We start from the raw sequence: 27824 nt of genomic DNA on the forward strand, positions 1-27824 counted from the left end.
TGCGGTAGTAGCGAGTAAACGGCCGAACTCCGGCTGGAACATTAGGTGAGGAAGGTCTGTCCGCAGACCGGCACAGCCGCTTCCAGATTCACGTCCAGAGGGCCGCAGAGATTTTCTGGGGAACCCCAGGTCGGTGAAACAAACATGGGGAACGCAGAGGGCGGCTGCGGTGGAGGCAGCGGCGACGAGGAAGATATAGAAACGGAGAGCCCCGGCTTCGCGGAAGACAGTCCGGCCTCTGCGGCCACTGGCGGCGGTGTCGGAGGCGGTGGAGGCTCCGGCTCTGGGAGAAGCGGAAGGGGATCGAATAACGTGTCCGTGCCCACCGGTGGACCACCTAGCCCCGGGGTGCTCTTAGAACAAGTGAAACTGAGAGAAGCGGCGGCCCGTATTAGTGACTCAGGGGTCGCCATTCAGGAATCTGTGCTGGCCGGGAATGAGAGTGTCCTGGTACGGTGGTTGGAGGACCGATTAAACCGAGGAGAGGAGTCTGTTAATGTGGAGCAGTTCTGTGAGATGTTGGAGAGTAGGGATGCCCCGAGAGATGAGTGTGAAGAGGTATAAAGCCATTGAAAATCTCCCCCGGCTAGTGATGTGAAATGCCATGATTTAAAAGGTCTTATCTGCCCCAGGTAGAGGACAAAACAGGTGGCAACAGCTGCTGTCATGCCCGTTTATGATGACTGATTAGTGAATGTGACTGCCTAGTGAGGTCAGCAAAGGGGCACACGTGATATCCTGTAATCTGTTTAGTAATTAGGGGTGTGCAATGAAACAAGGTAAATGAGCTGTCATACTGTCAGTGGGTTGTCAGCTTTGGACTTTTTTTTTTATCATAACACGCTGCTTTCTTGTGAGTTGGCTGATATTTGTTGCTCTATCAAAGGTTGCAGATGAATGGGTTAACTAATGCATGTGTACTTTAGTCTGGCTTTGGCTTTGTGTGAATGGATATGAAATACCAGTGCTATTGTTTAAATACTACACATGGCATTGGTTCCTCACATACAGGTGACCAATGAAACAGGCTTAAAACACTAAACATTAAGCAGTACAAGTAGAGCACCAGCCCCCTCCACCCCCAAGTAAAGTTTATCGAATGTTTGTCTTTGGTGTGTTTTGCAGGAATGTAAGTGAATGTGTCAATATAGAATATACAGCTTGTACTCTTTCCCTGTCCCAGGCCTTTGGACAATTTGATGCAGAGGGGGATGGAGTTGTGGATGTAGAGAGCATGCTGATTGCTCTGAAGAACTCAAATGGAGCTAATCTACAGGGAGAGCTGAGTCATGTGATAAGACAACTACAGGCATGCTCCCTAACCCCAGGTACGAGATGTGATTTGTTTACCAGAATGAACACAGTCAGCCTTATTTGGATATGTAGTGTCAACAAGTGGGCACACTTGTGTTTTTTTTCCATAGGTTTTGTTGACATATTCTCCAAGACGAAAGACCGGTTAGGAGCACATGCGTCCAAGATCCTAAAGTTTCTACACAGGAATCGTATTCCCAGCAGTGCCATCCCTTTCCCTATTTTAGAGGGCTATAACAGCATCTGCACCATGAGGTCCAGTGTGGTTCAAGACTTCTTGGAATTCCTCTTGCAGAAGGAGAAAGGTGAGCACCAAAGACTGACCCGAAAAGATGTCTGACTAGTACTGAGTAGGGGCTTTGTGCTACACATTTCTAGTTCATTTTCCCCTGTGCATTTTAATCATATATCAACAGTTAATGGATATTTTGAAGTGCATATGTGTCTCACTTCTTCTGATCTGTATTGGTTTCTCTCAGACTTGGATATCCAATACAGAGCAGAGCTGGATCGTGACCCAGATGTAGACAAGGTCAAGGTAGTCACACAGTGCTACAGCACAATAGAAGCTTCATCCAATGTGACTGACATTTTCAAGATGACAAATGGAGAAACCTCCTCTTTCTGGCAGTCAGATGGCAGTGCACGCTCACACTGGATCAGGTAATATATAACTCAAAGCTCTGCAAATGATTGTCACATGTGGCTGATTCCTAAATTATGCAGGTGTGTGTTCAGTTCCAAGGTAGACGCTCCCTTTTCTCTTTCCCAGACTAAAAATGAAACCAGATGTGGTTCTGAGACGCCTGGCGATTGCTGTGGCCTCTAATGACCACAGCTACATGCCTCAGCTAGTGTCAGTTGCTGTGGGGAAAAACCGGCGTTCCCTGCAGGAGATCAGAGACATCCGCATCCCCAGCAACGTCACAGGCTATATAGCTCTCTTGGAGAATGCCAACATCACACACCCATGTGAGTCACCATCTGCCAGTCTGTCTGCTTATTTGCATGTGTATTTATTCTGGGCTTTTGTGTTCCTTCACTGACCACGTAGAGAAACTTTTCCTCAATTGCACCCCTCTGGTGAGGACAGAGCACGAACTTGCAGAGGGGCTTTGTAGATAGTTATGTGTTCAGGTGCCTCGCTTTTGAATCCACATGCTTTCATTAGCCTATTGCAGATGTGAGCTAATCGAGGAACTGTAGTTGGTCTTTCTCTATCTTTTCTATCAGGTCTTGAAGGCAATAAACCACATAGAAACTAGGCTAAAACATATAAGCGTGTATTTTTCTAGGAGATATGAATGAGGATAACATCAAGGGAGAATAGAGAGAGGAAAGCCAGTCAAATATTAGGAGATGATTTGCCAGATCACAGTGAGGAAATTGATATTGATTTGTTTCATTTGTGGCTCAACATGTTTTTCTTGTTATTCTGAGAAGACGAAGCGACAGACTGTGGCATGTTTGAAACGGCTCTTCCTAGAGCGTTTTACTTTATTGTTCTTCTCTCCTTGGCTTAGATATTTGGCTTGCTTTGTGCCTCACTTGTAAGTCGCTTTGGATAAAAGCGTCTGCTAAATAACTAAATGTAATGTAAATGTAAATGTGTTTGCATGGTATATGCCATCAGTCTTTATGTCCTCACCAAACCCCAGACATCCAAATCAACATCAAGCGGTGCCTGAGCGACGGATGCGACACACGAATTCATGGCTTGAAGACGCTGGGCTATCAGATTACGAAGAGTAAAGAGGTGTCTGTTTCGGATGCTTCGGCCATCTGGTACCTGTCTCTCCTCACCTCCTTGGTCACTGCTTCCATGGAGACTAACCCTGCACTGGCTCAGACGGTCCTCCACAGCACACAGTAACATACTTTACTCAAGTTTTTGCACATATATTTAATAAGAAAAGAGTGCATTAGTGTTTTTTATATATGTATGATGCCACAGTTCTTATTGTATTGTATCAAGTAGAGATTTGTCCACTCAGTGCTTTGTTTCTGTTGTTGTCCTTCTAGAAAAGCCTTACGACACATGCCACCATTGTCACTGACACCATCATCCACAGAGTTTCCCAAGTTCTTCTCCTTGAACATCCTGGAGGAGGTGGATGGATTTTTACTCAGGATAGCAGAGTAATGACCTGCAAGCATTACACACTCAGCACATTACTGCCACACTGCGCTGCCAAAAACAGGCTAAACTGAAATAAGTGAAAGGAGTGGGGTGATGCCAAACTGTTACCTTTTTGTCCTTCAGTGGTGGTCAGCATCAACATGAATGAAATAATCTTATCAAACAGTTGAAAAATGTTGAAATTATCTTGTTCTAGACTACAATTATGCATGCATGATACAGTAATACCAGCATTTGCCTTTTTTTGCAGTGATGCATTGGTGAAAATTCTTTAAACCTTTACAGGAAAATACAGTTTTCCTGTAAGGGTTTAATTCAGGGTCTTTTCACTTTTTGCATGAACCAGATACCTAACTAGTAATTTATGAGAGAAGTGTAGTCACAGATTAATCCTCAGTGATTTATAGGTGAGTTTCAGCTTTAAAAGGTACGTTCCCTTTTTTGAAGTCTGTCTGCGAACGATATTGCCAAGCCTATATGCACACTGAAAAGGTTATTAGTCACTGTAATAACTGTAATTGATTGATCACCTGATTACATTTAATTAAAATGAACTAGACACAAAATCTATTTAAACTGAATGGGGAAAAATGTGACCTGTCCGCTAAGTTTTGAGGAGACAGTAGTGATAAGACACGACAAGTGGAAGTCCAGAACAGAAGCATGAATGATCTTTTATGATTTTTTATGACTAAATGCACCCCAGAACTAACTTGTTTTTTTGCTCTCATATAGCTGCTGTGTGAGTCCCGATGCAGAGCTGACCCTCCTGGCGTTTGCTCTGGCCAGAGGCAGCGTGGCAAAAGTGCTCCAAGCTCTGTCCTGCATCAGCGATCACTTAGAGGCCAAGTACAAAGCCTCCTCCCTCATCACATCTATGGCCTCTGTTAGACTGCGACTACTCTATCGCAATGGTAACAAGCAGCCCTCATTTACTTTCATTCATGTGAGGTCATTTGAAACCTTAGACCTAAAACAGAAAGTGCTTAGCTGACAAGGAGAAGATGCATTAGTGGAAAACTGCTAATTCTGTTGCAGAGCGACTGTGTGGTAACCATCCTCTCTCAGTATAGGAGTGAAATTGTAGCCTGTGTGGAGAGTGATTGAGTGATTAATTATGGTGTTCTAGAAAATAAACTGTTATATGATTCATGTTGCCCTGCAGGAAAGCCGCTCCAGCTGCACCTACAGGCCTGTGATGTAAAGAGCAAAGAAGAGAAATCAGGACCAGAGAATATGCTCACAGAATCCTCTACTGGAGACGGTACAACTGAGAATAACAACATGTCTTATCTCAGTTTAAGTGTAGTATGAACATGTCCAAGTCAAGTGTAACAGAACAAAAAGAATTGATTCCTCGTTTGTTTCCTCTGAAGGTTTTCTCACAGAAAGTGGCCGGAAGAAAGCCAGCGTGATCCTGTCGACAGAGGACCAGAGCAACTTCCAGGTCACCCAGATGAAGATCAAAGTGAGGCTCCATTTGATGTCAACATTTCATTAAGAATTTGCAATAACACCATCTGTGCTAAGGGATTGTACTTTACACTTGTTCTCTGGTTTGTGTGATAAGGTGCGAAAAGGAGCCATCGGAGCAAAATGTGGCTTGGTGTTTGCATACAAAGAGGATGACCCTTTTGATGCAGAGAAGCATTTCAAAAGGTTCAAAAAGTACGATGCGTGGGACTACAAGGACTACAAGGACTTTGTACAAGACAAGTAAGAAGCTTTTAGTAACTGGTAAAGTTTTCTCTTAATGTTAAGTAAAAAGAAAACAAAGAACACGTAGTTAAACATTTGAAGTGCACCATTCCATCCTACAAGTTAGCAGTAGGCTGTAAATGTTGTTTTCCTGCCTTATGGACACCACTCTGCAGTAAAGGGGTCTCCCTCAATGGTTTATATTAATGGCTTACATGCCATGGTGTCACCTGACTTGCAGTGTGAGAATTCCAGCACAGGCTGAGGACGAGCCGATTGGCTGGTTTGAGCTTGAGGAGGACTGGAATGATGTGGAGATCAAGCTGCAGCAGTGTCGCGTCGCAAAGGTACAGACTGCTCCCAGTTAAAACTAAGATAAAACATATCTTTGTTCTCATTAATCATTTAAGCAAATCCCACAAAAAGATAAAAACAATGAATTAATGCATTGTCCAGCTGACCACCATCTGTGCTGGATGCTAAAGTGTTGTTATTGACCCTTTTTAAAAATGAAAGCATATTGTACATTTAGGAACATGTCTTCAGTAGGAATCGTTTAGCTGGGGCTCCAGAGCCACATGGTTGTGTGTTCAGAGACAGAACTAATAGAGACAGACTAATACATTGTGTTTTATTAATAGGACTTTGTTCTCTTCACAAATAACAGTATCTAGTCACCACACCTAATTCCTCTGTTTCTTTGTCTTCCCAGTTTCTGATGGTGAAATTCCTCTGCACCAGACAGGATTCTGCCGAGCGCCTTGGTGTGCAGTCACTCAGCTTCAGCGGCTACCTGTGCCCTGGGACAGAGAGGCTGGCAGATCTAGATGACCTTAGTCCAGATGGAGCAGGCTTAGTTCATGATGCTGTTACTGGACTTTGTCTACTTAACAAGACACTATTCTTCATTCAACAGCTTACACGAGACATGGTAACCACAGATTACTGGTTGAAGGTACTACAGTTAATTTACAGTATTAGTAGTACATTATACAGTACATTAGAATGAATACTGTGAAATGCCATAATTGCATATGCGAAAACACTTTAAGCTTTTACACTACATGATACACTGTGTGTCACCATATTACATTTTTGGTAAATTTGCTGAATGGCAAACTAAATAATTGTTATACTTTGTTACTTGTTGATTTTATTTTCTTTAACTTTCCCTCTCTCTCTATATATTTTTTTGATAATGAAATAGTCTGTCCACTTGTGGCCAACAGCAGACATTGCAGTCTTTCTTTTGCAGTGGCTGGTGATCTGATTGTGATTGCACGTGTGCATCACATCTTTGGCAATATGTGTTCGGCTTTTGTTGTTGACTGTTAGTTGTGATCATCCATTTTTGCAGGATGCATCTCACTTCAAGCAGAAGTATCTACTGGACTTCAGTGGTCTCAGTCTCAGCCTGTTCTGGAAGTTCTACAGTAAACTCAGGGAGATGTGAGTAATAGCACTGTTGGTTTTAATGTCCACACGCTTACTACAGCAGTAATTGGTGTTTGGCATGTTTATGTGTCTGGAAACATCCACACACATTAGGATCTCAGCTGTAATTAAGCTTAAATCTTTGTCTCAGTGAGGGAGAGGAGGTGTTGAAGAGCAGAGTTCTGCTGCTCCAACTGATGCAGAACTGTTTCCCCATGCTGCCTAATCCACTCGAGTCTCGGGGGCCGGAGGAGAGCAGAGGACCTAATGAGGCAGCCACAGCAGTTGCTTCTTCATCCACCCCCAGCAGTGGAGAGCCTGTGAATGACTCTGTTAGGGCTGTGGGGGAACTCTACACTCACCTCTGCCACAGTAAGAACGTGTCTGCAATAAAATAAAGCTTACTTTTCTCTGTAGAGAAGCTACTACTGTCCCTGGACTTTCAGAGATTTGAGAAACTCTGCGTAGACATAACATTTGTCGTGTGTGTTTCAGTTGTGGATGGTGCAGAAGGGGAGTCTTTAGTGGAAAAAGCTTTGCACAAGGAGGCAGTGAAGGCCATTCTTAATGGAGCTGCTGTTTTCTTCCCTGATAAGCACATCAGGCGCGACAAACTCTTCCACATGATGGTGAGTTTATACGATAATAACAATCACAAAATAAGAAAAAAAATCAATAATAGTAAATATAATAATAATTTCTTTTGCAGAAAAATATTACAGAGGAGGATCAACCAGAGTCGGTAAAGGTGACGTTTGAATCACTCTGCAATTACTTCAGGTGAGCATAGCGTAGGAACACATGATCATATTATTGCATCACAGCAGATCAGTAACAGCTGTTGTTTTTATTGTGCAGTGACCAGGATCCAAGTGGCCTTCTCCTGCTCCCACCTAAAGGAGCTCCTGCAGACTTTGACATCAGTCCCATACTGTCAGTGATGGAGACGCTGCTACTAGTGGCAACAAGAGAGGTGAGAATACTGTCACACAGTCTCATGTCATTTACCATTAACAACTGCCCTCTCTTTTCTTTCACATCTTGATCACATTTCTTTAGAATGTTCCTCTTTGTTTAACTGTTTCTCATCTCTCAGTGTGAAGTTATGATGGTGGATGAGAGCAGTGGAGCCAGCAGGACGGTGTTGCTGACATTGTTCTGGGCACTGCAGGGTAGTCTGCTCTCTTGGTGCTACCTGCAGCTCAAAGTAGGAGCTTCCACAGCTATCACTATGGAGCTGGCCAGAGACATCCTACTGAAATGTGAGATACAGTAACAATGTCCCATAGCTTCTTAGTTTCTGGGAGAGAGTCTGTGTTTATTATTGGACAATATAGCAAAAGCACACAGTCTAATGGTGATGAGTCAAGTGCAGCAGTCCACCATAACTAAGAATTTCAAACCTGCTCTCTCAATAGATGTGGATCAGTTCTTGGGGAGCATCAAGACTATCCTTGGTTCCCTCCTGGAGAGGTATACCAGTGCTGAAATTACTGACAAACTTGGCAGCTCCATCCTCACCACAGTTTTCAGACAACTGGTAATATATGCATATCTCATAACTTCTGACTTCTTTTGCTGCATAATTACAGGATTGACTGTGCTGAATGAAGGTAATATTTTAATTTGTTCTGGTATTGGCAGATGATTTTCCTCCTGGAGCTGTGCTCTTTGGACATTCCCCACAGTCTGCTGCTGAGGAGCTTCTCCTCTCTGGTGGAGCTGCTGAAAAGCCTTTCCACAGATACTGGAGACATCTTCTCTAAGGTTTACTCCACTCTCACCTTATTCCTTAGCACACAGCCTCCTGTTCCACAGCTGTATGCAGTGGTGCTAGTACTCATACAGTAGTACCCATGTACCACATATAGCAGCAATGTAAAATATTCCATTATGAAAAAAATCCTCCATTACATTGGCACCAACTTTAAGTGTCATGTAGTTTGAATAGCTGTAGCAGTGATATCAGCCCTGTACTGTGTAATGGTAGATGTGGAGCTTGGATGTATGTTGTTTTGCAAACATATAATATGTTTTTGTATGTAGAGTCTTATCAGTGAAGTCACCAGTAAATGCATCTGTCGGATAAACAGATTTACCTGTTTTAGTGGAGTAGAAGTTGAATTAACATACAATGGAAACTTTCATAAGTAAATGTACTTAGTTACTTTCTACCAGTAAGTGAAACAGACTTTTGCACAACATGTAGGTGGATCAGGAGAGTTGGCACCAGCCCCAGCAGCCAGTTGTGCTGAGGACCTGGAACATGGAGTCCCCTCACAACTATGAGAACAGCCGCCATGAGACCAGCATCTTTGCCTGCCCTGGTGCGACCTCCTTTGAGGTGGAGTTTGACGAACGCTGTGAAACAGAGAAGAGGTGACCCATGCAAAGTATTCATATGTTGTTGTTTTTGTTTTGTTTTGTTTTTATCCCCACTGATGGTTCTAATCATTTATTCTCATGTTTTGATATCTACAGATACGACTACCTAGAATTTACAGACTCCAGAGGTGGGAAGGTCCGCTATGATATGAAAGTTGGAACTGAGAAGTGGCCAAAGGTAGGAGATGAGAAACCTGATTTACCTCCATTTGAAACACTGTCACTTAATTACATTTACACATTTGCACAATTAGTCATTTGTTAGATGCTTTTACACAAAACGACTGTAAAGAAAGTTTGAAGCCAAGCAAACAGTTAAGATGTGAGACCGGTGCCAGATGGGGAGTGCATAGGAAGCTGTGGGAAAGCTGTGCCTTTAAATGTTTATTTTTTTTATTTATTTATTTATTTTTTATTATTATTATTTTTTGTATTGGCAGTGAGGCTGCTGAGTAATGAGTAACTCATTCCAACATCGTGGGACCACTGAGCTAATGAGCTTTCCTCTGCACCTTTTCTTTGAATGAATTTTAATGAATGTTTCTTTTGTTTTCTCTTTGCTCTTCAGAAAGTGACATTTGATGCTGGCCCTCAGCTCCAATTCCTCTTCCACTCTGATAGCAGCAATAATGAGTGGGGTTACAAGTTCACTGTGACTGCCCTGGGCCTGCCAGACATCACCATCTCCTGGATGTCGGACTTGCAGCTGCTGGTAGCTCGCTTGATGGGTCGTCTAGCATCTAGAACTCTGGCACTTAAATCCCCTTACGGTAAAACAATTTTCAACATATTTTATCAAACAAAGGTTTTCTGATTGTGGCCCACTATAATAAACTGGAATGCTGTTATGCATGGGTTTCTGTCTATTCCAGAGATACGCAGCGTAAAAGAGCTTCCATCAGGGAAAGTATCCCATGTTCAGTCTTCTCCTTTATGGAAGCCTATCCTGCGACATGGGTTGTGTGAAACAAGGGAGGCAAATCGGATTAAACCTCCCACAGACGAGGTATCACATCACATCTGTTTAATCCAGTTATGTTGAAGCGCTATTGTTACATTAGTCAAAGGATTATTAAAAAGCATATTATTGCATGATTTCACCGCTTTTCTTTCCTGTGTGGTAGACAAATACATGGTCACTTGATGAGGTAATGAGCTTCCTGGAGGACTTTGCTCGTTGGAACCCCTCCCAGGAAGCAACAGACAGTAGAACAGACCTGATGAAAATCATCATGCAGTCCTGCAGAAAACAGCCCGCAAGGCACGAGATAGCTACTGGGTCAAAGACAGACCAAGCTGTGAATGCCATTTGGGCAGCTATGGTATACCACACACCAGCCCTCAACCGTGCTCTAAAGACCTACGGTAATGCTTGGCTACAGTGGTCACAGAGCAAATTCCATTCAGTTTATTCAGCTTCTTGTAGTGTTTCATTGTTATATTTCTGGATAATTTGCCTAGCTCAGTTAATCAGGTGATTTCTTAATAGTTTTTTCTTTTGTCTGAGTAGTAAATCAGGACTGCAGGGCCTGTCTAAGTGAAGAGTTTGTCCAGGTGTATTCATTAGCAGACAGCATCAGAACATGGATGGTGAGTGGCCGCATACTTCTCTGTTGCTCATCTGCTGCTAAATCTATATTTGATCGAATTACTAAAATTTTATGCTGTTACTGTCTTTTTTCAGTTGGAGATGAAGCAGAGATACCTAGTTGGCAAAATGAATGCTCCCGAAGAGAAGGAAGGAGATCCTGACGAGGTGACGATGGAGTCTCTAGGTGAGGACTCTTGTCTTCATAAACTCTGTTATCTCCCAAATATTATTTACTGACTTCTGTTGTCTTCATTCTCTCCAGCTGAGATGTGTATCAAGAAGAGCCTCTTGCTGTTCAGATTTCGCCCCTGTGGAGTTACATGTCAGGACAGTGACTCATTCAAAGCTACAGGGGGCAGCAGTGATCTACTCCTCCGCTCGAGTTCGATCTCTGAAGGGGACTTCCAGGCCAGCTCCTCTCTGGCACCTCAGAATGCAGGATCAGAAGAAGGCAGTGAAGCCAGGTCAGGGGAGAACAAGTCTGGTGCTCAAGTCCAACACTCATCTTCTTGTGGGCACAACAAGCAAGGCCACACAGGCTCCACAGAGACCCTCTCATCCCATCCAGGGGAGCCAGCCTCACCCTCTGGTTTACCTCGTAAGCCACCGTTCAGTCGGGCTCGCCTACGCCTTCTGTCCTGTCGATCTATAGAGGAACCCCGTATGACCCCTCCTGTCAAGGATCGCTACCCAATGCTCAAACACATCTTAAACTTTATAAGGGACCAAGCTCTCACGACAGCAAGGTTACTGATCTCCAATCTTCTATTTAACATTTTTTATCTGTGTTATTTTTACCACACAGGATTAAATAATTGAATTCTTCTTCCTGTAGCATTCTGCAGACCTTGTCCCTGAACAAAGCGCAGGCTCTGAGTGTGTGTAAGGTCCTGGAAATGGTTCAGCAGTGTTTACATTCACTTGGAAAGCCACACCTTTTCCAAGCCCCCTGCTTACTGTTCCTACAGGAGCTGCTGGCATGCCAGAAAGACTTCACCAGGTACATTAGAAAGTCTTTTATACATGTGAATAATCAAGCCTAGCACAGTTAAATAAAGAAGTAAATACATGCAACATGCACAAATACAGTAAATAACAGAATTTCCCCAAATCTGGAATTAGGACATTACAGTAGAGGTTGGTTTATTAGAAGCTGGACAGAGACGTGCTGAATTTGTTTCTTTTGAGATTGCCAGTTTTCACCAGTATCAGTTCATAGTCGACATGAATAGCAAGTACTTTTTGATAAGGAAATACATTTTCTATTAAAAAAATAACACCAAACAACTACATAAACTAAGAATATATACAACTGTTCAATAGTATTTCACTGAAGATTTCCCTTTGCTTTGCTTTGCTTTGCAGTTATTTCTCCCAGCTGTCTGACAGTGGGCAGACACTGGGAGAGGAGGTGAGGCAGTCCTACCATCAGTTGGTGCTAATGCTGGTGGAGGCAGTGCAAGGCTTCAGCAGCCTCAGTGAGAAGTAAGCTTTTATTTGGTCACCCATCATGTTTGCTCATAACTAGATAAACTGAAATTAAAAAGCAGTTGCACTAGTGTGTGCAGTGGAGTAACCTGAACCTCACTGCTACTCTCCAGAGCCCTGCTGCCTGCATTGTCATGTGTGCAGACCTGCTTGTTGCACCTTCTGGACATGAGCTGGGAGGTACATGACCTCGCTCTCTTTCTGGGTATCAACCTTCCTGACCTTCTGCTTAGCATGTCCCAGGAGAACATCAGTGTTCATGACATTGCCATCAGGTAATATCACATCCACTGCACAAAAGAACGGAATTGCTTTTCATATTCATAATGTCCTAGAGGATGTTAAATAGTATATTGTTATAAAGTATGATTCCCTCTGTGTTTCAAATTACTCATCAGTCAGTGGACAGAGGAAGATGAAATTGCAGATTACAAGAAGAACCAGGAATGGATGGATGAGTGTATGGATGGGATGTTTGAAAAGTGGTATGACAAAATTGATGAAGAAGACTCCATGGAGGACAGAAGAAAGGTACAGAACATTACAATGTATAAAAGACATAAAAACCCCATAGTCAGTGAACAAGGAAGGTTGTGTTAAGTCTGCTGAAGCAAATGGTTCTTTTTTTATTCTAACTAGCCCCAAGTTTTTTGGTGTAATGTTAGTGGATGTGTCTAACATAACCTCTAACAAGACGAATCTTTAGCACAGCAGTACTTTGAGCTAGGTGCTAACTGTAGCATACTAAAATGCTCAGGTGTAATGTTATATGCTTATATACATGTAATATTCACCATTTTATCATAACATGTTAGCGTCACATTATGGCCCAATCCAAAAACCCTTCCTATTTTAATGCTATTTGTGTGTGAGGTGTAAAGTAGATGATGGGAATAGGATGTGTGCAAGGGTTTGCTTTGCATAGGAAAGAAAGTTTAATGCTAATACTGTGTGAATAATTTCCCTGGTCCCGTCCACAGATGCACATGTTCATTGCACGCTATTGTGACCTGCTCAATGTTGTCATCTCTTGTGATGGCTGTGAGAGGATGGCACCTTGGCACCGCTACCGTTGTCTGCAGTGCATGGATATGGACCTCTGCAAGACCTGCTTCCTCAGTGAGCTAACAAACTCCACTACTTTACTTACACACACACACACACACACACACACTCACACACTCACAGCAGGCCTCATGTAAGAACATTTTCATATTCTTGTTTTCCCACTGAGGAGAAATATAGCTTGTCTGATCATACTCTTACCTAAGAGAAAAAGAGAAATGCCACTGATTTTCTTAAATCCTTTACTTAAATGTACATAGCAGTCAAAAATCAATCTGTTTGTAGAAGTGGTTCTCGCATGAGGCACGTTGAGTCAAACAAGAGTATCAGTAAGGTCAAAGTTAGGCTGAGAAGGTTATTGCATTAACTGAATAAGATCTTTAGACAAAACCTAATTATGGGACTGTGCGTGTGTTATAAACCAGGTGGTGCAAAGCCTGAAGGCCACGAGGATGACCATGAGATGGTGAATATGGAATACGCCTGTGATCACTGCCAGGGGCTCATTGTAGGCAGCAGGATCAACTGCAACGTGTGTGAAGACTTTGACCTGTGCTTCGGTTGTTATAATGCAAAGAAGTATCCCGACAGGTGACACATTTTTATTTTAAGATGTTTTCAGACATGTGCTGCAGCCACTTAGTCAGAAAAAAGCTGAATGTGAGAATGCAAATATCTAATCACTTGGACTAGACCATACTACTGGCACTGCTTTGACATGTGAAGAAGCTCCTGTGATTTCTGCAGCATACATTTTGCATCATGTTCTTCCACCTGCAAAGTCTATTCAGGTGCTATTACTTGCCTAAACCAAACCCAGTCAACCAGTCTCATGTTGTGCGATATCTGTGAAAGGGTCATTTTCAGGATATTGTCCAGAGTTCTTATGCGAAAACAGAAAAAGCATTCATTCCTATAAACTGTTAACCATTTTTATTACAATTACATTTAAATTACATTTCAATCTCTAGCCATTTGCCCACCCATCGGATCACAGTGTACCCTATGGTGACCATACGAATCAGCGACCGTCACCGCTTGATCCAGCCCTACATTCACAACTATTCCTGGCTGCTATTTGCTGCTTTGGCCCTCTACACATCAGAACTCAGCAGTGAAAAACAGATAAACGGGGAACCCTTAGACAGCAATGCCTTGAGCCAGGCCTCAGCCCTGCAGACACGCTGCTCCCAACTCATCACTGATTGTTTGCTCAAGGGGCAGACTGGCAAAGGTAATTTCAAACAAGTATTTTGTTCTTAAAGGAATTATTTGATAACTTGGGCAACATGCTGATATACATACGTGCCAAGAGTTAAATAAGAAGATACAAACTTGTCTCCATTAAGGTCTACGGTCTTCAGCTTTGCTGGCACTGCTGTCCTCCAATGACTCGGTTTCCGATAGCGAGATGTGTCCAGTCTCACCTGAGTCCTCTCAGGAGCTCAGTACGACCACCGACACCTCCTCTCTCCCTGGCAGCACCGCAGCAGTCTGCTCCCCATCATCTCCCAAAGACAAGGTGAGGAACAGTTAATAATATTCCAGTTAATAACAGAAAATAATGTGCTGGGGGAATTGATCTTACAATGGCAGGAAGTAGAATGCAGAAGCCACAGCCTGCTATGCATGTTTCTTCATTCTTCTTCTTCTTCTTCTTACATGCTCTGTGATTAATCCAGATAAATCGTATGGTACATTTTTGCTATAAAAGTATTTAAAAAATATATTCATATTCATTTATAAATATGTTCAAATCAATTTTGGCAGGGGAGTGACAGTGAATAATTGACATAGACTTTAAATTTAAATACCTCTTGTGAATTTTAGCTCAGACCTCCTTCTTCTCAGACCTCACTGTTGTCCTCTGTGGTGTCTTTCACAACCTTGTGAATTGTCCTTCCAGACCAAACCATCTGGCAAGGAGAAAAAAGTTAAGGAGGTGGGCTCTCCTCCCTCTGCTCCTCCAGAGGTGTCATCCCCCCTAAGCACTGGAGAGGGAGAGAAAAGGAAGCTGGTAACTCAAGACACCCTGGACTCCGCCAGCCTCAGTCAGACACCTTCTGTGTCTAGTGAGGACCCCCTCTCTCCTGTGGTGCGGCGTAAGTACTGAGATTACGATTGCCTCCACCAAATTGATTACACTGCATTGACTGTGGTTGTTGGTGGTTACAACTCTCTCTTAGTTGACTGCATTAAGCTTGTATGTTTTTTTTTGTTTTGTTTTGTTTTGTTTTGTTTTGTTTTTTTTAACCAGCTTCAGAATCTGGACTAGGGACAGTCAATTCTCCAGCATCGGACATGGCCAAGGAGTCTGACGAGAGGTTGCCCCAAGTTCCACTGCAGGAGCATGTGTTTTCAGAGTGCTCCAGAGAGAGGATCCTAGGGCTACTAGCTGCAATGCTTCCTACAACTATACCGGTATGTGAAGCCACCCACCTGTTTTTAATGCTGAAATTCTAACACAAAGTTGAAGAAATATGCCTATTTACTTTTATATAAGACTGAGTTACCTCTCTGTCTATACTTTAAATATCAAGCTTGTAGCCAATTAGCTTAACTTACCATACACTTACACTTACCAGACTAGAAACATTGGTAAACAATCAGCCTTGCTCTGTCTAGATGTAATAGAATTCACCTACCAAGACTTCATAAGCTCAACAAATAACATATCTCAGAATTCACTGTACTATTTGGTTCGATTTATTGCCTCTACATAATCTTATCGCTTTGAGAATGCCTAGGTGCCACCAGGTTACAATTACAGTTAACCTAAGATGTACTGTAAGAACACATTTTGTCAACACCCAACATGCATCTTGTTCCTGAAATGTTAACTATTCACAAAAAGTTAGATAAAGACATAGATGGAAAAGCAGAAAACATTTACACAGTCTGTCTTATGTCCTCAGGGCAGCATCCTGTCTTTGCCCAGTCTAAGCTCCATCCTGCCCCAGCTTTTCAGGGCAGTCATTTCCAATGCTGGCTCTCTGAACGAGACCTTTCACCTCACCCTGGGACTACTGGGTCAGCTGCTGCTTCGAATCACTCCTCTGGAGGCTGACACTGCCGTCACAGAGGCTCTGGCTGACAAATATGACCTCCTGACACACGGAGAGGCAGCCAGTTCAGACACGCCAGGTTGGAAGACCACTCAGCTGCTTTTTAGTCTGGGAGCGGTCTGTTTAGACAGGTAAAACAAAGAAAACCTGATCATTCTTATTATCTAGCTCAATTTTATTCATGACGCATCTGCAGATTTTAATTTCAGCCAGTCCAGAAAACAGCATGAGACAGTTTCCTACCCTGAAAAAAACTAATGTAAAGATAAAAATAAAATGACTTAAGGTACAAAGGAAGTACAGATATTACACAGTAAACATTGGAAAATCAAATTTTTAAAAACAATAAAATGTTACACAACATTGGCTCAAATTATTCCTATGTAAATTGCTTTCTAATTTTGTTTGTTTTGTTGTCATTAACTCCACTTACACTGCAGTACATTAAAAAATGTATTAACTGAACTGTAGAACTGACACTAATCTTTTTGTATCCAACAGCTGTTATCTTATGTGCCAGAAAGGTGTTTATCTAGATATTTGTGCAGTTATTGTGTTGATAAATGGTTGATGCTGGTTAAACATTTTCCAGCCATCATGATTCTCATTTTATTTATGCCTTTCCTGTTTTTTTCAGTCGCATTGGTTTGGACTGGGCATGCACAGTTGCAGATATTTTACACAGTCTGGATGCGTGTCCTGAGTGGAGCCTGGTCATTGCTGCCTTCACTGACCATTGCATTCAGCAGCTGCCACAGACTCTGAAACGCACCAACCTCTTCACCCTGCTGGTGCTGGTGGGCTTTCCTGAGGTAGGGAGACTTCCCACTGCTTCACAGGATCGTACACTGTGCTTCCTGACTTTTGAAAACCAATTGTGACTCCTGTGTTTGTTCAATTGTTTGTGTGTGTGTGTTTGTGCGTCTGTTTCTGTCTCTGTCTCTCAGGTGCTGTGCGTAGGCACTCAGACAGTGTTTATTGACAACGCCAATGAACAGCACAACATGATCTTGCTCAAACACTTTACAGAGAAGAACCACGCTGCAGTTGTGGATGTCAAAACACGCAAGAGGAAAACGGGTCAGTGCAGTAGTAGACACTATAAAAGTGTTGCTAAGATTCAGAAATAATTATAAATGAACCCTCTGTGTGACTTACCTTCTTTGACAGTGAAGGACTACCAACTCATCCAGTCTCAGGATTCCACTACAGTCGGCCTCCCGGAGGAGTCAGGGGGCCAGGGCTCCCCAAAAACACTGCTCAGCCGCTACTTGGGCAATTTCACCTCTGTCATCAGCCATTTGCTGCAGATCAGCATGGACAGTAGTTCTGCCGATGCTGTGGAGGCTTCTTGGGTCCTGTCCTTGGCTCTAAAAGGCCTCTACAACACACTTAAGGTATGTGCCCTCTAATCGTTCAGCAGTGATACGTCATTCCCACTCCAAACTACAGTGTGTAGGTGATGATATGTGGAACTAGCACAGGAACAGCTGGTCCAGAAAAAAGTTTTTTGGTTTTTTTTTTTCCCCTCATTCAATATTGTTCATGGTCTGTAGAAGCACGGAGTCGAGCAAGCTCAGGAAGCCATCCAGCAGTCAGGACTGACCCAACTGCTGGTGAGGAAGTGCAGTAAAGGGACGGGCTTCAGCAAGCTGTGGTTGTTGCGAGATCTCGAAATTCTGTCCATCATGCTGTACTCCTCTAAGAGAGAGATCCACTCCATGGCCCAGGACCCTGACCGAGACCAAAGAGAGCAGGACAAGGAGCATGACTCGGACCACTCCAGTTGCTGCACAGACGAAACTGACGTCAACAAGCCAGACCCTTTAGAGGGTCTTGACGAGGAGACAAAGATTTGCTTCCAGGTAATGAGGGATCTTATTTAGTGTACATGCAGAAAATAATATCACTGCATAATAAACCTGTTTTACTTTTCAACATAGATTACCCATGATGCCTTAAACGCCCCTCTACCCATCCTGCGGGCCATGTATGAGTTGCAGATGAAGAGAACAGACTCTTTCTTCCTCGAGGTGCAGAAGAGGTCAGCATCAGGTTCCATATATAGAATTTCTTTACTACGGTAAAAAAGGTCATACTATCAAATTAATTCCTGGCTTCTTAATATGGATGTGCTTCTGTGTTATTTTCAGATTTGACGGAGAAGAGATAAAAACAGATGAGACAATCCGCACTCTGGCTCAGAAGTGGCAGCCTAGCAGGCGTCCGCGCTCTGAAGAGAGGAACACCAAGGCTGTGGACACTGATATGATAGTGGTGTCCTGTGTGGTGAGTTATTTAGGTATATGTTTCTAAACACATTTACTTTACTTTATCTACTTCCGAATATTGTTGAGGATAAGATAGCATGAGAGAAGATATTGGAGGTGATGTTTTTCATATGTCAGCTTTCTTATATGTCCCAATAATTGCTGTCCCCTCACAGTCTAAACCCAGTCACTGTGAAAAAGCAACAGAGGAGATCAACGTAGTGGCTCAGAAGCTCATTACCAATTCAGAGAGTGACTTACAACTGAGCTACGCCAAACAGAGGCGCACCAAAAGCTCGGCTCTGTTGCACAAGGAACTGGATGTGCGCAGCAATCGGGCAGTTCGTCAGTATCTGGTGAAGGTCAACCAGGCCATCGCCACGCTATATGCCCGCCACGTGCTGGCCTCGCTGCTGGCCGACTGGCCTGCAGAGGCAGCATTGAGCGAGGAGGCCCTGGCACTGAACGGCGCCTCACACATGGCCTACATCCTGGACATGTTAATGCAGCTGGAGGAGAGGCCGCTCTGGGAGAAGGTATGGAAAAGAGGGGAGCATGTGGAGCTGTAGTCTTATGTAGTCAATCGTACACCTGTGACAGGTGTGTCATAGGCGTGTTTTTGTGGATTAATGTGAGTGGGATGTTCTGTAAATGATCAGATTCTCCAGAGGGTTCTGAAGGGTTGCAGCCAGAGTATGCTGTGCAGCCTGTCTCTCACTGCTTGCCAATTCATGGAGGAGCCAGGTATGGCCATACAAGTCAGAGAGTCCAAACACCCGTATGACAACAACACCAACTTTGAGGTGTGTGAACTGTTTTTTGTCATTATTACTAACCGTTATTAACTTTAGTGTCCTCATTTATTGTACCATCTACTCCTACTTAGTTTGACCTGCCAGTAAAATGTATGTCATGTAATTATATACACACAGTACAGTTCAAAGTTGAGGGTGAGGTGACCTGTTATGCGTCTGCATTCTGACCTTTTCATTTACACCTCTTTGCAGGATAAGGTGCACATCCCGGGGGCCATCTACCTGTCAATAAAATTTGACTCTCGCTGCTACACAGAGGAAGGCTGTGATGAGCTCATCATGTCCAGCAGCAGCGATTTCCTCCAGGATGTCCACAATTTTAGTGGCTCTCCTCAAAAATGGTCTGACTTTGAGATCCCTGGTGAGGAAAAATAAAAAAAGTCACTGAAGTACTGAAGTATTAAAAGTCATGGGTCTCTTTTCTGCTCTACGTTTATGACTGTAAAACATGTTTAAATCATGTTTACTGACATGTTTTCTGTGTGGTTTTCTGTCAGGTGACACCCTCTACTACAGGTTTATGTCAGACATGAGCAACACAGAGTGGGGCTATAAGTTCACTGTTACAGGAGGCCACAGAGGACGCTTTCAGACAGGTACATTACATTAGAGCAAATACACAACACACTACTTTTACAGTTGTGCTAACCTGCCTTTGTAACTCCACATATCATCACCGTCTCTGCAACGTTGTTTGTCTTTCATCAGGCTTTGAGATACTTAAACAAATGTTAGCTGATGACCAGGTGCTCAGTCATCTGCCACTTTCGGACATCTGGGAGTGGCAGGTCGGTGTGGCCTGTCGCCAAACAGGGAACCAGAGACTCAAAGCCATTCACTTGTTGCTTCGCCTCCTGCAGTGCCAATCCCAGACGTAAGCCCAGCCTTTCTTATAACCCTTCTAATCCTTCTCTTTGCTTCATTTACTTTGTCTATTGTCAGTGCATTTCTTTTAAAAACAGTAGGCTGATGTTGTCATTTGAAGACATCATAAGTAAAATGTAAATATTGTTTGGATCATCCACCTCAAACTAAGTGAAGCTAATTAGGCTAAAATGACCCAGCGCACATTTAACCTCACTGTGAGTGTGTTTCCCTGAAGGTGCAGGGTTACACTTCCACACAAGGTTTGCATAAAAGCCTTCATAAATCCCTCTTGTAGTTCCGTGGGAGTGGTTATCAGCACGGAAATGAGGTAAAGGATGTGTTTAGGAATTTGCATGCATGCAGAATGACTCGGCCACTGATCACAATGACAGATCACACAACTGAGCTGTGCAGAAAGGTCGTCTGGAGTTTAACACTGTTTTCAAATTTATCTGTCAACATGTTTTTGGTTCTTTGCTAACTTTTGGTTCATTTAAGTTTTAGTTCAAGATATGGACATATTAGCAGTTTCTTCTTTTTTAATTTTTTTTGACGTCACTAGTTTGGAAACCAGTTTTGCAATTTACTCAACTGCAGTGTGGAAAAATACACAATGGAAATATTCATAGATGTTCTCTAAAATGATCTAGCAGTACAAATGACCTGACCATCCAGGGGAGACTATTGTTAATTTGTATGAATATGCATTAATCATCATACAAATAGAGTAGTGATTTATAGATGTATCCATTAGCCACCGCCTCTTCTATCTGTGTATATGTGTTTGTCTAACTGTGGATGTGTTTGCACCTTAGAGCGTGTGAGCTGACGCTGCTGCGGCCTCTGTGGCAGCTCTTCATGTCTATGGAAAACGGCCTGAGCCAGGATCCGACCAGTATCACTGTGCTGCTGCCTCTTCACAGAGCCCTCACTGAACTCTTCTTCATCACAGAGGCCCGTGCCATTGTGAGTGACACACACACAGACCAGATTAAAGCAACATTACATGCCATATCATGCCATGAAGCCTGCCATATGCCTGCCTGGAGGTGTAATTAACACTTTAGGTATTTGTTTAGTTGTGTTGGTTGTTTGTGTTGTGACAAAATCATTATTGACTTAGCAGGTTAAACAGAAAACCGATCCAACAAGCTTTTTTGCTTTTTTTTTTTTTTTTTGGCTTTCCTTGTCCTCTTAACCTTGTTCTTTATTCCTTTTCTTCAATATGAGGTAATTTGAATTAAATGATGAGCGTAATTTACTCAGCTTTTTATTCTTTATAACTATCATTCTTCTTTTTTTTTTACAACTATCATTCTTCCTTTCTCTCTCTCTCTCTCCCTCACTCAATATCTGTCTCCCTGTGAGATGAGCATGTTTTTCTTCAACCCACCTGTTCTGTGCTGGGCTCAGGGCCAAAGCCCGGCCCTGCCATCTGCCAGGCAGCACAGTGCTACACTGACTCCCTGCAGATTTGCTTGGGAGAGTAAGAGATGCTATCCACTTTGCAATGTCTATGGGCTCTCTCGCTCAATAGTCTTGAATTATTAATTAAGAGAAGTCTCCAGGGTTATGAGCACTACATCAGCCAGGAGTTTCCCATCTGTGGATGCAATCGAACCAGGCAGGCCCAGAAAAGCACCCCCTTTGCTGCTCCCTTCAGTTTGGGTCTGCAAGGCCTGGGGCTGCTGGTCTGACAGTAAAGTCATAACAGTTGACCCTTCATTCATGATGGATCCTGTGCTCCCATCTGCCTGAAGTCAATCTATGCAGTGTGTGTCAACAAGCACCAGGGGGCAGTAGAACACTCAGCAGTTTAGCCCAGAATGCCCTTCAAGACCCTCCACTGTTGTGCTCACAAGGACAGCCGTATGTTTGCGTGTGGCATGTCCTAGCACCTCCATCCAGCAGAGCATCATCACAGAGCATGGCTTTTGAGCAGTGCAGTGCTTAGTAGCCACCACCTCCTGATCCACAGTTTGAGATGGAGGTCTTAGAATAAGTGAGATTAAATGTTTTGTAGTGTTTTGAACAAGGGCACACACAGCAGTTGTTTCACAAAAAAAGGTAATTACTTATATACTTCTCCCATCCAAATGTAGCCACATGAAACAGTGAAATGCAGTAAAATTGTTGCTTTAAAAGAAAAAAACCCAGCGATCGAGTGGGTGCCAGGCGAATATAAATATTAGAAAACCTTGATCAGCAGTGCTCAGGATCCCCACTCTGCTTACAACACAGTGCACCACCTGTCAATTTAATCTTGAAAAGTAAGGATTAGCACAGCGTAAGGTAGCCCTCATGTCATGTTGACATATGAGCTTAACTGCAGTGATGACATGGAGCAGAGTTCAACAGCTCCATGCTGTCACTACTCATGAGAGGCTTCTGTGAATATTATTAGTAAGTGTGAGTCCAGGTGTCCAGAGCCAAGCTCGCTCGATGAACTCTCTACCCCAGGAAGTGAAAGTTATATTTAGGAATCAAAACAGTATGTCATGCACTACTGCCTGTACAAATGGTCCTAGGATGTTCCTTCAGCATAAACACTGGGTGCTGTAAGATGGATGGCCAACAGGGGCTCTGGACTGTATCTCCAGCTCTGTAAATCTCCATTTGGCCAGTTTTGGTCCATTTAGCCTGAACGTAGCCTTATCTGTGTTCCCCAACTCCTTACGCTTATGTAACCAGAGGTATGTTTCTCCCGCAGGGCTTTAATGGAAGCGCTCTTGAGTTTGTTTATAATTTTGAATGACTTTTCCAACATTCCACTGTTTAATTTGATGCTGAGATGGAGACGAAGAGTGGTCAGGGAACCAGGCCTCATTTATAACTGAATCCCTCCCTTATGTAACTTTTCAGGGTAGCCTGTCGCGAGAAGTTCTTTCTGTTCATGACAGTTATCTGGCCCAGGACGTTATCTATGTTTCTTTGAAAGCTGCATGTGGTAATGCTGCAGAAGACATATTTGTTACCAACCTTTGATGTGTTTTCCAGGCACAGGGAGTCCTCCAGGAGTACTTGTTAGCCATGACCACTGACGAGCAGCTTCTCAGTCACACTGCAATGGTAAGACCTCTGCTCCTCCTTTGTCTTCCTCCATTGTCTTTCTAAAGTCCTCCATTCATCCGGGCTCCTCTTTGATGTCTGACATAAATGGAAGCTCAAAAACATTTTCCCTGCACCCCAATGTGTTGAGGTATTATGTAACTCTCTTTCTTAAACCACGCAGTCCCACTGATTGAATGGTCTTCAGTCGCCGTGAGTCAGCTTGCGGCTGGAGTCTCTCTTTCTAGTGAATCACTAAGCTGTTGACACCCAGCAGATCCCACGACAACCTCCCCCCCCCCCGCCCTCTATTTTGAATGTGTGTGGGCTGCACTCAGGACTAATGTATTTAGTAATTATAGTCCATTAGCATTTGTGGCAAAGCGAGCCACAGCATTTTTTGTACTGCGGACCCCTTGACACAGCAGAGGGGCCTGAAGGCAGTTAAGAGTAACGGAGGATGCAGAGTGGTGGGGGAAAAAACATTGTGGGTGGTTCTGTTGTGCAGTTACCTAATACCTGTCAGGTTGAAAACAAAACCACTGGTGGCTTGGCAGAAGCCATAACTGTAAGATAATGCACAATCCAAGAGTAAATTGGCTGAGGTTCAGAGAATTTGAATCTTTCAAACCCATCCAAAACAAATCAGATTCCCTCACAGGAGGCTCACTTCATCAAGTTCTTGTGAAAACTCCTCGAGTGACTTGATATTTTCTTATGAGCTCATTATAACACAAGTTTAGAGGATAATGTTCCGTTTCGTTTTTCCTTTTGTGCACTGGATTTAACGTGTAATTGAGTGAGGTACATGTGTTTTCAATATGTCACAACAATTTCTAAACTCACCAAGAGCCAAATCGGTAGTTGCTGCTGTGTGTCAGGGTATTACCTGGAGCTACATTGGTTCTTACTGGGTGAAGACTGAAGGTTTTAAAGTGTTAAAAAAAATGCAAATTGTTGAAAAGTTACATGAGAGAATGTGCCGATGGAAGCTTAACCATTTCACCTTTGACCTAAAAAAACAATTAATTTAGCCTCATCTGTGGGAAACTGTAAAGTAAAGTAAGAAACAGCTCTGACATAACAGGTAAATAATTTATAAATAATAATTTGTAAATATTTTAAACACATAACTTAACTCTGCAGTTCCTCCCAGCTTTACTGAGCTTCATAGTATTTTAGTAGACAAAGACTAGTTCTCTCTAGCTCGTATGTGATGGACTTCAGTACATCTGTTGGCCGGAAACATGGCTTTAGAGGAATGCTAATGAATCTTTGTGTCTTCTGGTTGTGTAAACAGTTTGCTCTAAATGTGGTCATATTCAGTGTGTTTACAGCATGCTCTGCTTTAATGAAACCAAACCAAACCACCTTTACCAAAATGCTTTCTCACTGACTTAGGCAGCAGGTTTTATTTGTAGCAGCTGGATTTAATTCAGTAAATAGAGAATCAGTCTCTTCAATTTCAGCAAGATCTTCTGTATTTGTTTTGTACAACACAAGTAGTAATTCTGCCTGTAGATAACTAACAAAGACACGAGGACTTGCTCTTTGAGGACTCTACATTAAGTTGAATTCAAATATAAGTGTTTGGCTTTGGACATGTGGTCTTTAGGTGATTTTGACCAGATTGTTTCAGGTCAAAACAAGATACACTTATACCGTAAGACGTTGTCCCCTGGAAACCATTCCAGTGGTTTGGTCTGCTGGGCTGAGGGTTATCAGCCAGCTGCAGCAAGCACAAGACATTATCAGTGGAGAAAAAAGGAAAGCACTGAATGGCAGAACAATCAGTTTAGCACTTGAAGTAGACTACACACGATTCCTTGCATCGTTCACTTAGACACCCTCAATTTGACATTTTATCATTATTCCAAATGCAGAGCACAGCACCGGTGAGAATACGGTTTGTCATGTCTCATTTTAAAGCTTCATGCTGCTTGATTTTCTCTCTCCCTGCACCTATTCTTCTCCATTACATTCACATGCTGAATCATTTTGTGTGTGTGTGTGTGTGTGTGTGTGTGTAGGCTCTGAAGAACATTGCTGCCATCAGCCTGGCTATCAACTACCCCAATAAATCTACCAAGCTACTCAACATGTCCCCTTGAGAGATGCTACAGAGAGAAAAGGAGGAGAGCAAACCAGAGGGGGACACATCCTGAGTCAGCAGGTTCACTTTAAACAGAGAACACAGAGATGAGTGCTTGCCTTCTTACAGGACCCCCCCAGCTCTGGAAACTGTGCACTACTGTGGGCGTGAGCTATGGGGAGGGGGCTCAAAGAGCACTTTCACATTTATTCACAATCCTTTTTGCCTTAGGTGAATCCAATATATCAGCATGTGCATTCACTGGAACAGGAACGATTGCGGGGTGTTTTTTTTTGTTTATTTGTTTTTTTTTTTTTTTTAGTTCTTACTTGATGATGCCATACCAAACCACTTGAAGTGTGCCAAATTCGCGACCTTCAAGATGAGCTATATTCCATTTTTTCCTCCCTGCCTCTTTCTCCCCGCCTCCTAAACAGCAGCCATCCTGCGTTACATAGCTGATCGTGGCGAAAAACAGGTCACCTTGGCAACTTGCATGTCTCCGTGGACATGTAGAGCATCCTAAAAATACTGTCCAGGACAGTGGAGTGTCATTAGTCACCACAGGGAGAAAAAAACTGACCTACTAGCTCATTCCACTCCTTCCTTCCTTCCTTCCTTGTATCTCTTGTTTCCTGCTCACCTTCTCTCATCCTTCCTTTAGATACATTTTACATATTTAAATTATGTTTTTTTTTTTTTTTTTATAGCGTCACAGATAGACTAAACCCCCGTTCTGAAAGTTTCCGTCAGTGTAATGCACACTAAGCCCCACTTCTAAACTGATGACAGTTTGATCAGGCTGAACAGTATACCGATGATAGTCACAGTCACAATAGCCATGGTCTTTGCATAGGATGAGAACTAACATTACAGCTGAGGCACTGTGATAACATACTATTGCTATGTGTTGCTCCATGTTACCCTGTCAAATATGACTAATTTCACTGCATTACTAGAAGATGAATGAAAGAACTTTGTGATGTCATAAATAATGGCCAAAAAAAAGAGAAAACCCTACATCTCGTGAAGGCCTACAATTTTATCCACAGATGTATTTATTACATATTATTGTTTTATACAGTTAAATATCAGCAGTTTATGAGGTCGTCATTTTTCACAGCAGTGAAAGCAAAGCCGATTCATAAATCTTAGGCTGTCGCACTATGATGCCCCTCTGTGTCGTGTTTGGTAACACTGCTAATTCCCTCTAATACACAGATGTTTCAGCACTTAGGAAACTTAATTGACTGTCACTGTTAAGAATTGAAGTGGACGCACCGATAAAACAGACACTTAATCCCACCTCTTCACTCGTAACACGTCTAATATGTCGGCAAACTGAAAGAAGGGTGGATTGTTTTTAACACTGAATTACCTCATCTTTTGTAATTACACAGATGAACGGTGTGGCGCTTCCTTACATGTTGGATGCGACTTTGACTCGCATCACATTAGCCACGTTTCATAAAGCTGAAATCCACCTGTAGCTACGTGCACGTCGGTCCCCCTGTTTACTTAGACCATGTCAATTAAACATTAAGTTTTGTACGTGGATAAATCGAAACGTCAGTTGCAAAGAGAGTCAGCAGATGCGGTTTTTGTTTTCCATTCATTACTGCACTGATTTCATGACAGATTCTTTTAGTTGTAAGAGGTCATGGTGGTTTTATACCAAAGAAACCAATCATTTAGAGCCATGACAACTCACATAGAGCTCCTATTAGGGTTTCCTCTCTATTTATCACATAAATAAAGAGAAACTGTGAGAAACTGGAGCAGAGCAAACCTTTACACGTTTTTTTTTAAATTTAATTTAATTAAAATAGTTTTTCTACTTTTATCTTATGATTTTTTTTTTTTTTCTTTTGTGGTGGTCCCTTCAAGGACCGTAGGACAGCTCGGTGGTTGTGTTCACACAAGCATCACCTGCAGTGAGGAGAGAGGAAGAGACAATATGGCCTCTGTTTGGCTTCTACGACGCCTCGCCTATCTACAACGTGCCTATGGTTAAAAATGAAGCAATCATAATTTAACTCATGTTAGCAGAATAGTTATTAACTATATTTTAAAAGAGAAATATATTGTTTAATTTGAAGTTTTTTGTAACTTTTTACTTTTAACGTTGCTTTCTTTTTGTGAGGATGCTTGATTTTTGAGGCTGACTAATTTGAATGTACATATCTGTCAATATTAATTGCACAGAAGAATAAAAACTTTGATATCAACCCCATGCAAACAAACTTTGCCTGGCACTAACAGATGGACACTCAAATTCAGATTTTTTATGCATGGCGCACTGAAGGTTTAAAAAATAATAATAATTAAAATACCGCTTGGGTTGAAATGTGATTTCTAATAAAAATAGAAATTGCTCAAGTATCACTTCTGCTGTATTTTTTATTTTTTTATATGTTGGCTCAACTGTGAGTTTCTGTGCAGCAGCAAATGTATTGATCATTCAGTCGTCACAGACTAGAGCCCTCACGCGCTCCCTGCAGATACCGCACTGAGTGAGCTAACGGCATCAATAGTTCTGTTTCCCACTGCTC

At 42.6% G+C, this 27824-nt stretch overlaps 1 protein-coding gene and 1 long non-coding RNA gene across 4 annotated transcripts; one reads left to right on the forward strand and one right to left on the reverse strand.

The window, feature by feature from the left end:
- Window positions 1-15: 15 nt before the first annotated feature.
- Window positions 16-27619, forward strand: zzef1 (zinc finger, ZZ-type with EF hand domain 1). 3 transcript variants are annotated; one of them, XR_003299558.1, is made up of 55 exons: window positions 16-558; window positions 1184-1328; window positions 1425-1619; window positions 1794-1977; window positions 2087-2286; window positions 2973-3183; window positions 3337-3453; window positions 4190-4368; window positions 4620-4718; window positions 4831-4922; window positions 5025-5170; window positions 5394-5499; window positions 5865-6107; window positions 6510-6601; window positions 6738-6958; window positions 7082-7215; window positions 7296-7366; window positions 7445-7559; window positions 7683-7848; window positions 8005-8126; window positions 8231-8353; window positions 8796-8965; window positions 9068-9149; window positions 9540-9741; window positions 9844-9977; window positions 10096-10336; window positions 10482-10561; window positions 10656-10746; window positions 10825-11308; window positions 11398-11562; window positions 11928-12047; window positions 12164-12325; window positions 12449-12581; window positions 13031-13169; window positions 13541-13706; window positions 14087-14349; window positions 14465-14637; window positions 15022-15217; window positions 15373-15536; window positions 16031-16311; window positions 16818-16992; window positions 17128-17260; window positions 17351-17577; window positions 17737-18045; window positions 18124-18224; window positions 18334-18469; window positions 18627-18986; window positions 19110-19253; window positions 19458-19626; window positions 19763-19861; window positions 19974-20139; window positions 20948-21098; window positions 23130-23201; window positions 25211-25353; window positions 27160-27619. XR_003299558.1 is itself a non-coding variant. In XM_026370804.1 (54 exons), the coding sequence occupies exons 1-54, from the start codon at window positions 145-147 to the stop codon at window positions 25289-25291; spliced, it is 9144 nt and encodes a 3047-aa protein (XP_026226589.1). In that variant the 5' UTR covers window positions 16-144; the 3' UTR covers window positions 25292-27619. The 3 variants fall into 3 exon arrangements, 2 of the variants coding, with proteins under 2 accessions (XP_026226589.1, XP_026226590.1); XM_026370804.1 differs by having other exon boundaries at window positions 25211-27619; XM_026370805.1 differs by having other exon boundaries at window positions 145-558; window positions 5865-6083; window positions 25211-27619.
- LOC113169415 lies at window positions 14531-16098 on the reverse strand. The gene is made up of 4 exons (XR_003299559.1): window positions 16009-16098; window positions 14930-15106; window positions 14704-14782; window positions 14531-14623 (listed from the first exon to the last, which is right to left on the reverse strand). It is a non-coding gene; the product is annotated as an uncharacterized LOC113169415 (long non-coding RNA).
- Window positions 27620-27824: the final 205 nt, after the last annotated feature.

The sequence above is a fragment of the Anabas testudineus genome, chromosome 14 (genome assembly GCF_900324465.2).
Source record: "Anabas testudineus chromosome 14, fAnaTes1.2, whole genome shotgun sequence".
In the NCBI taxonomy this organism is placed as follows: Eukaryota; Metazoa; Chordata; class Actinopteri; order Anabantiformes; family Anabantidae; genus Anabas; species Anabas testudineus.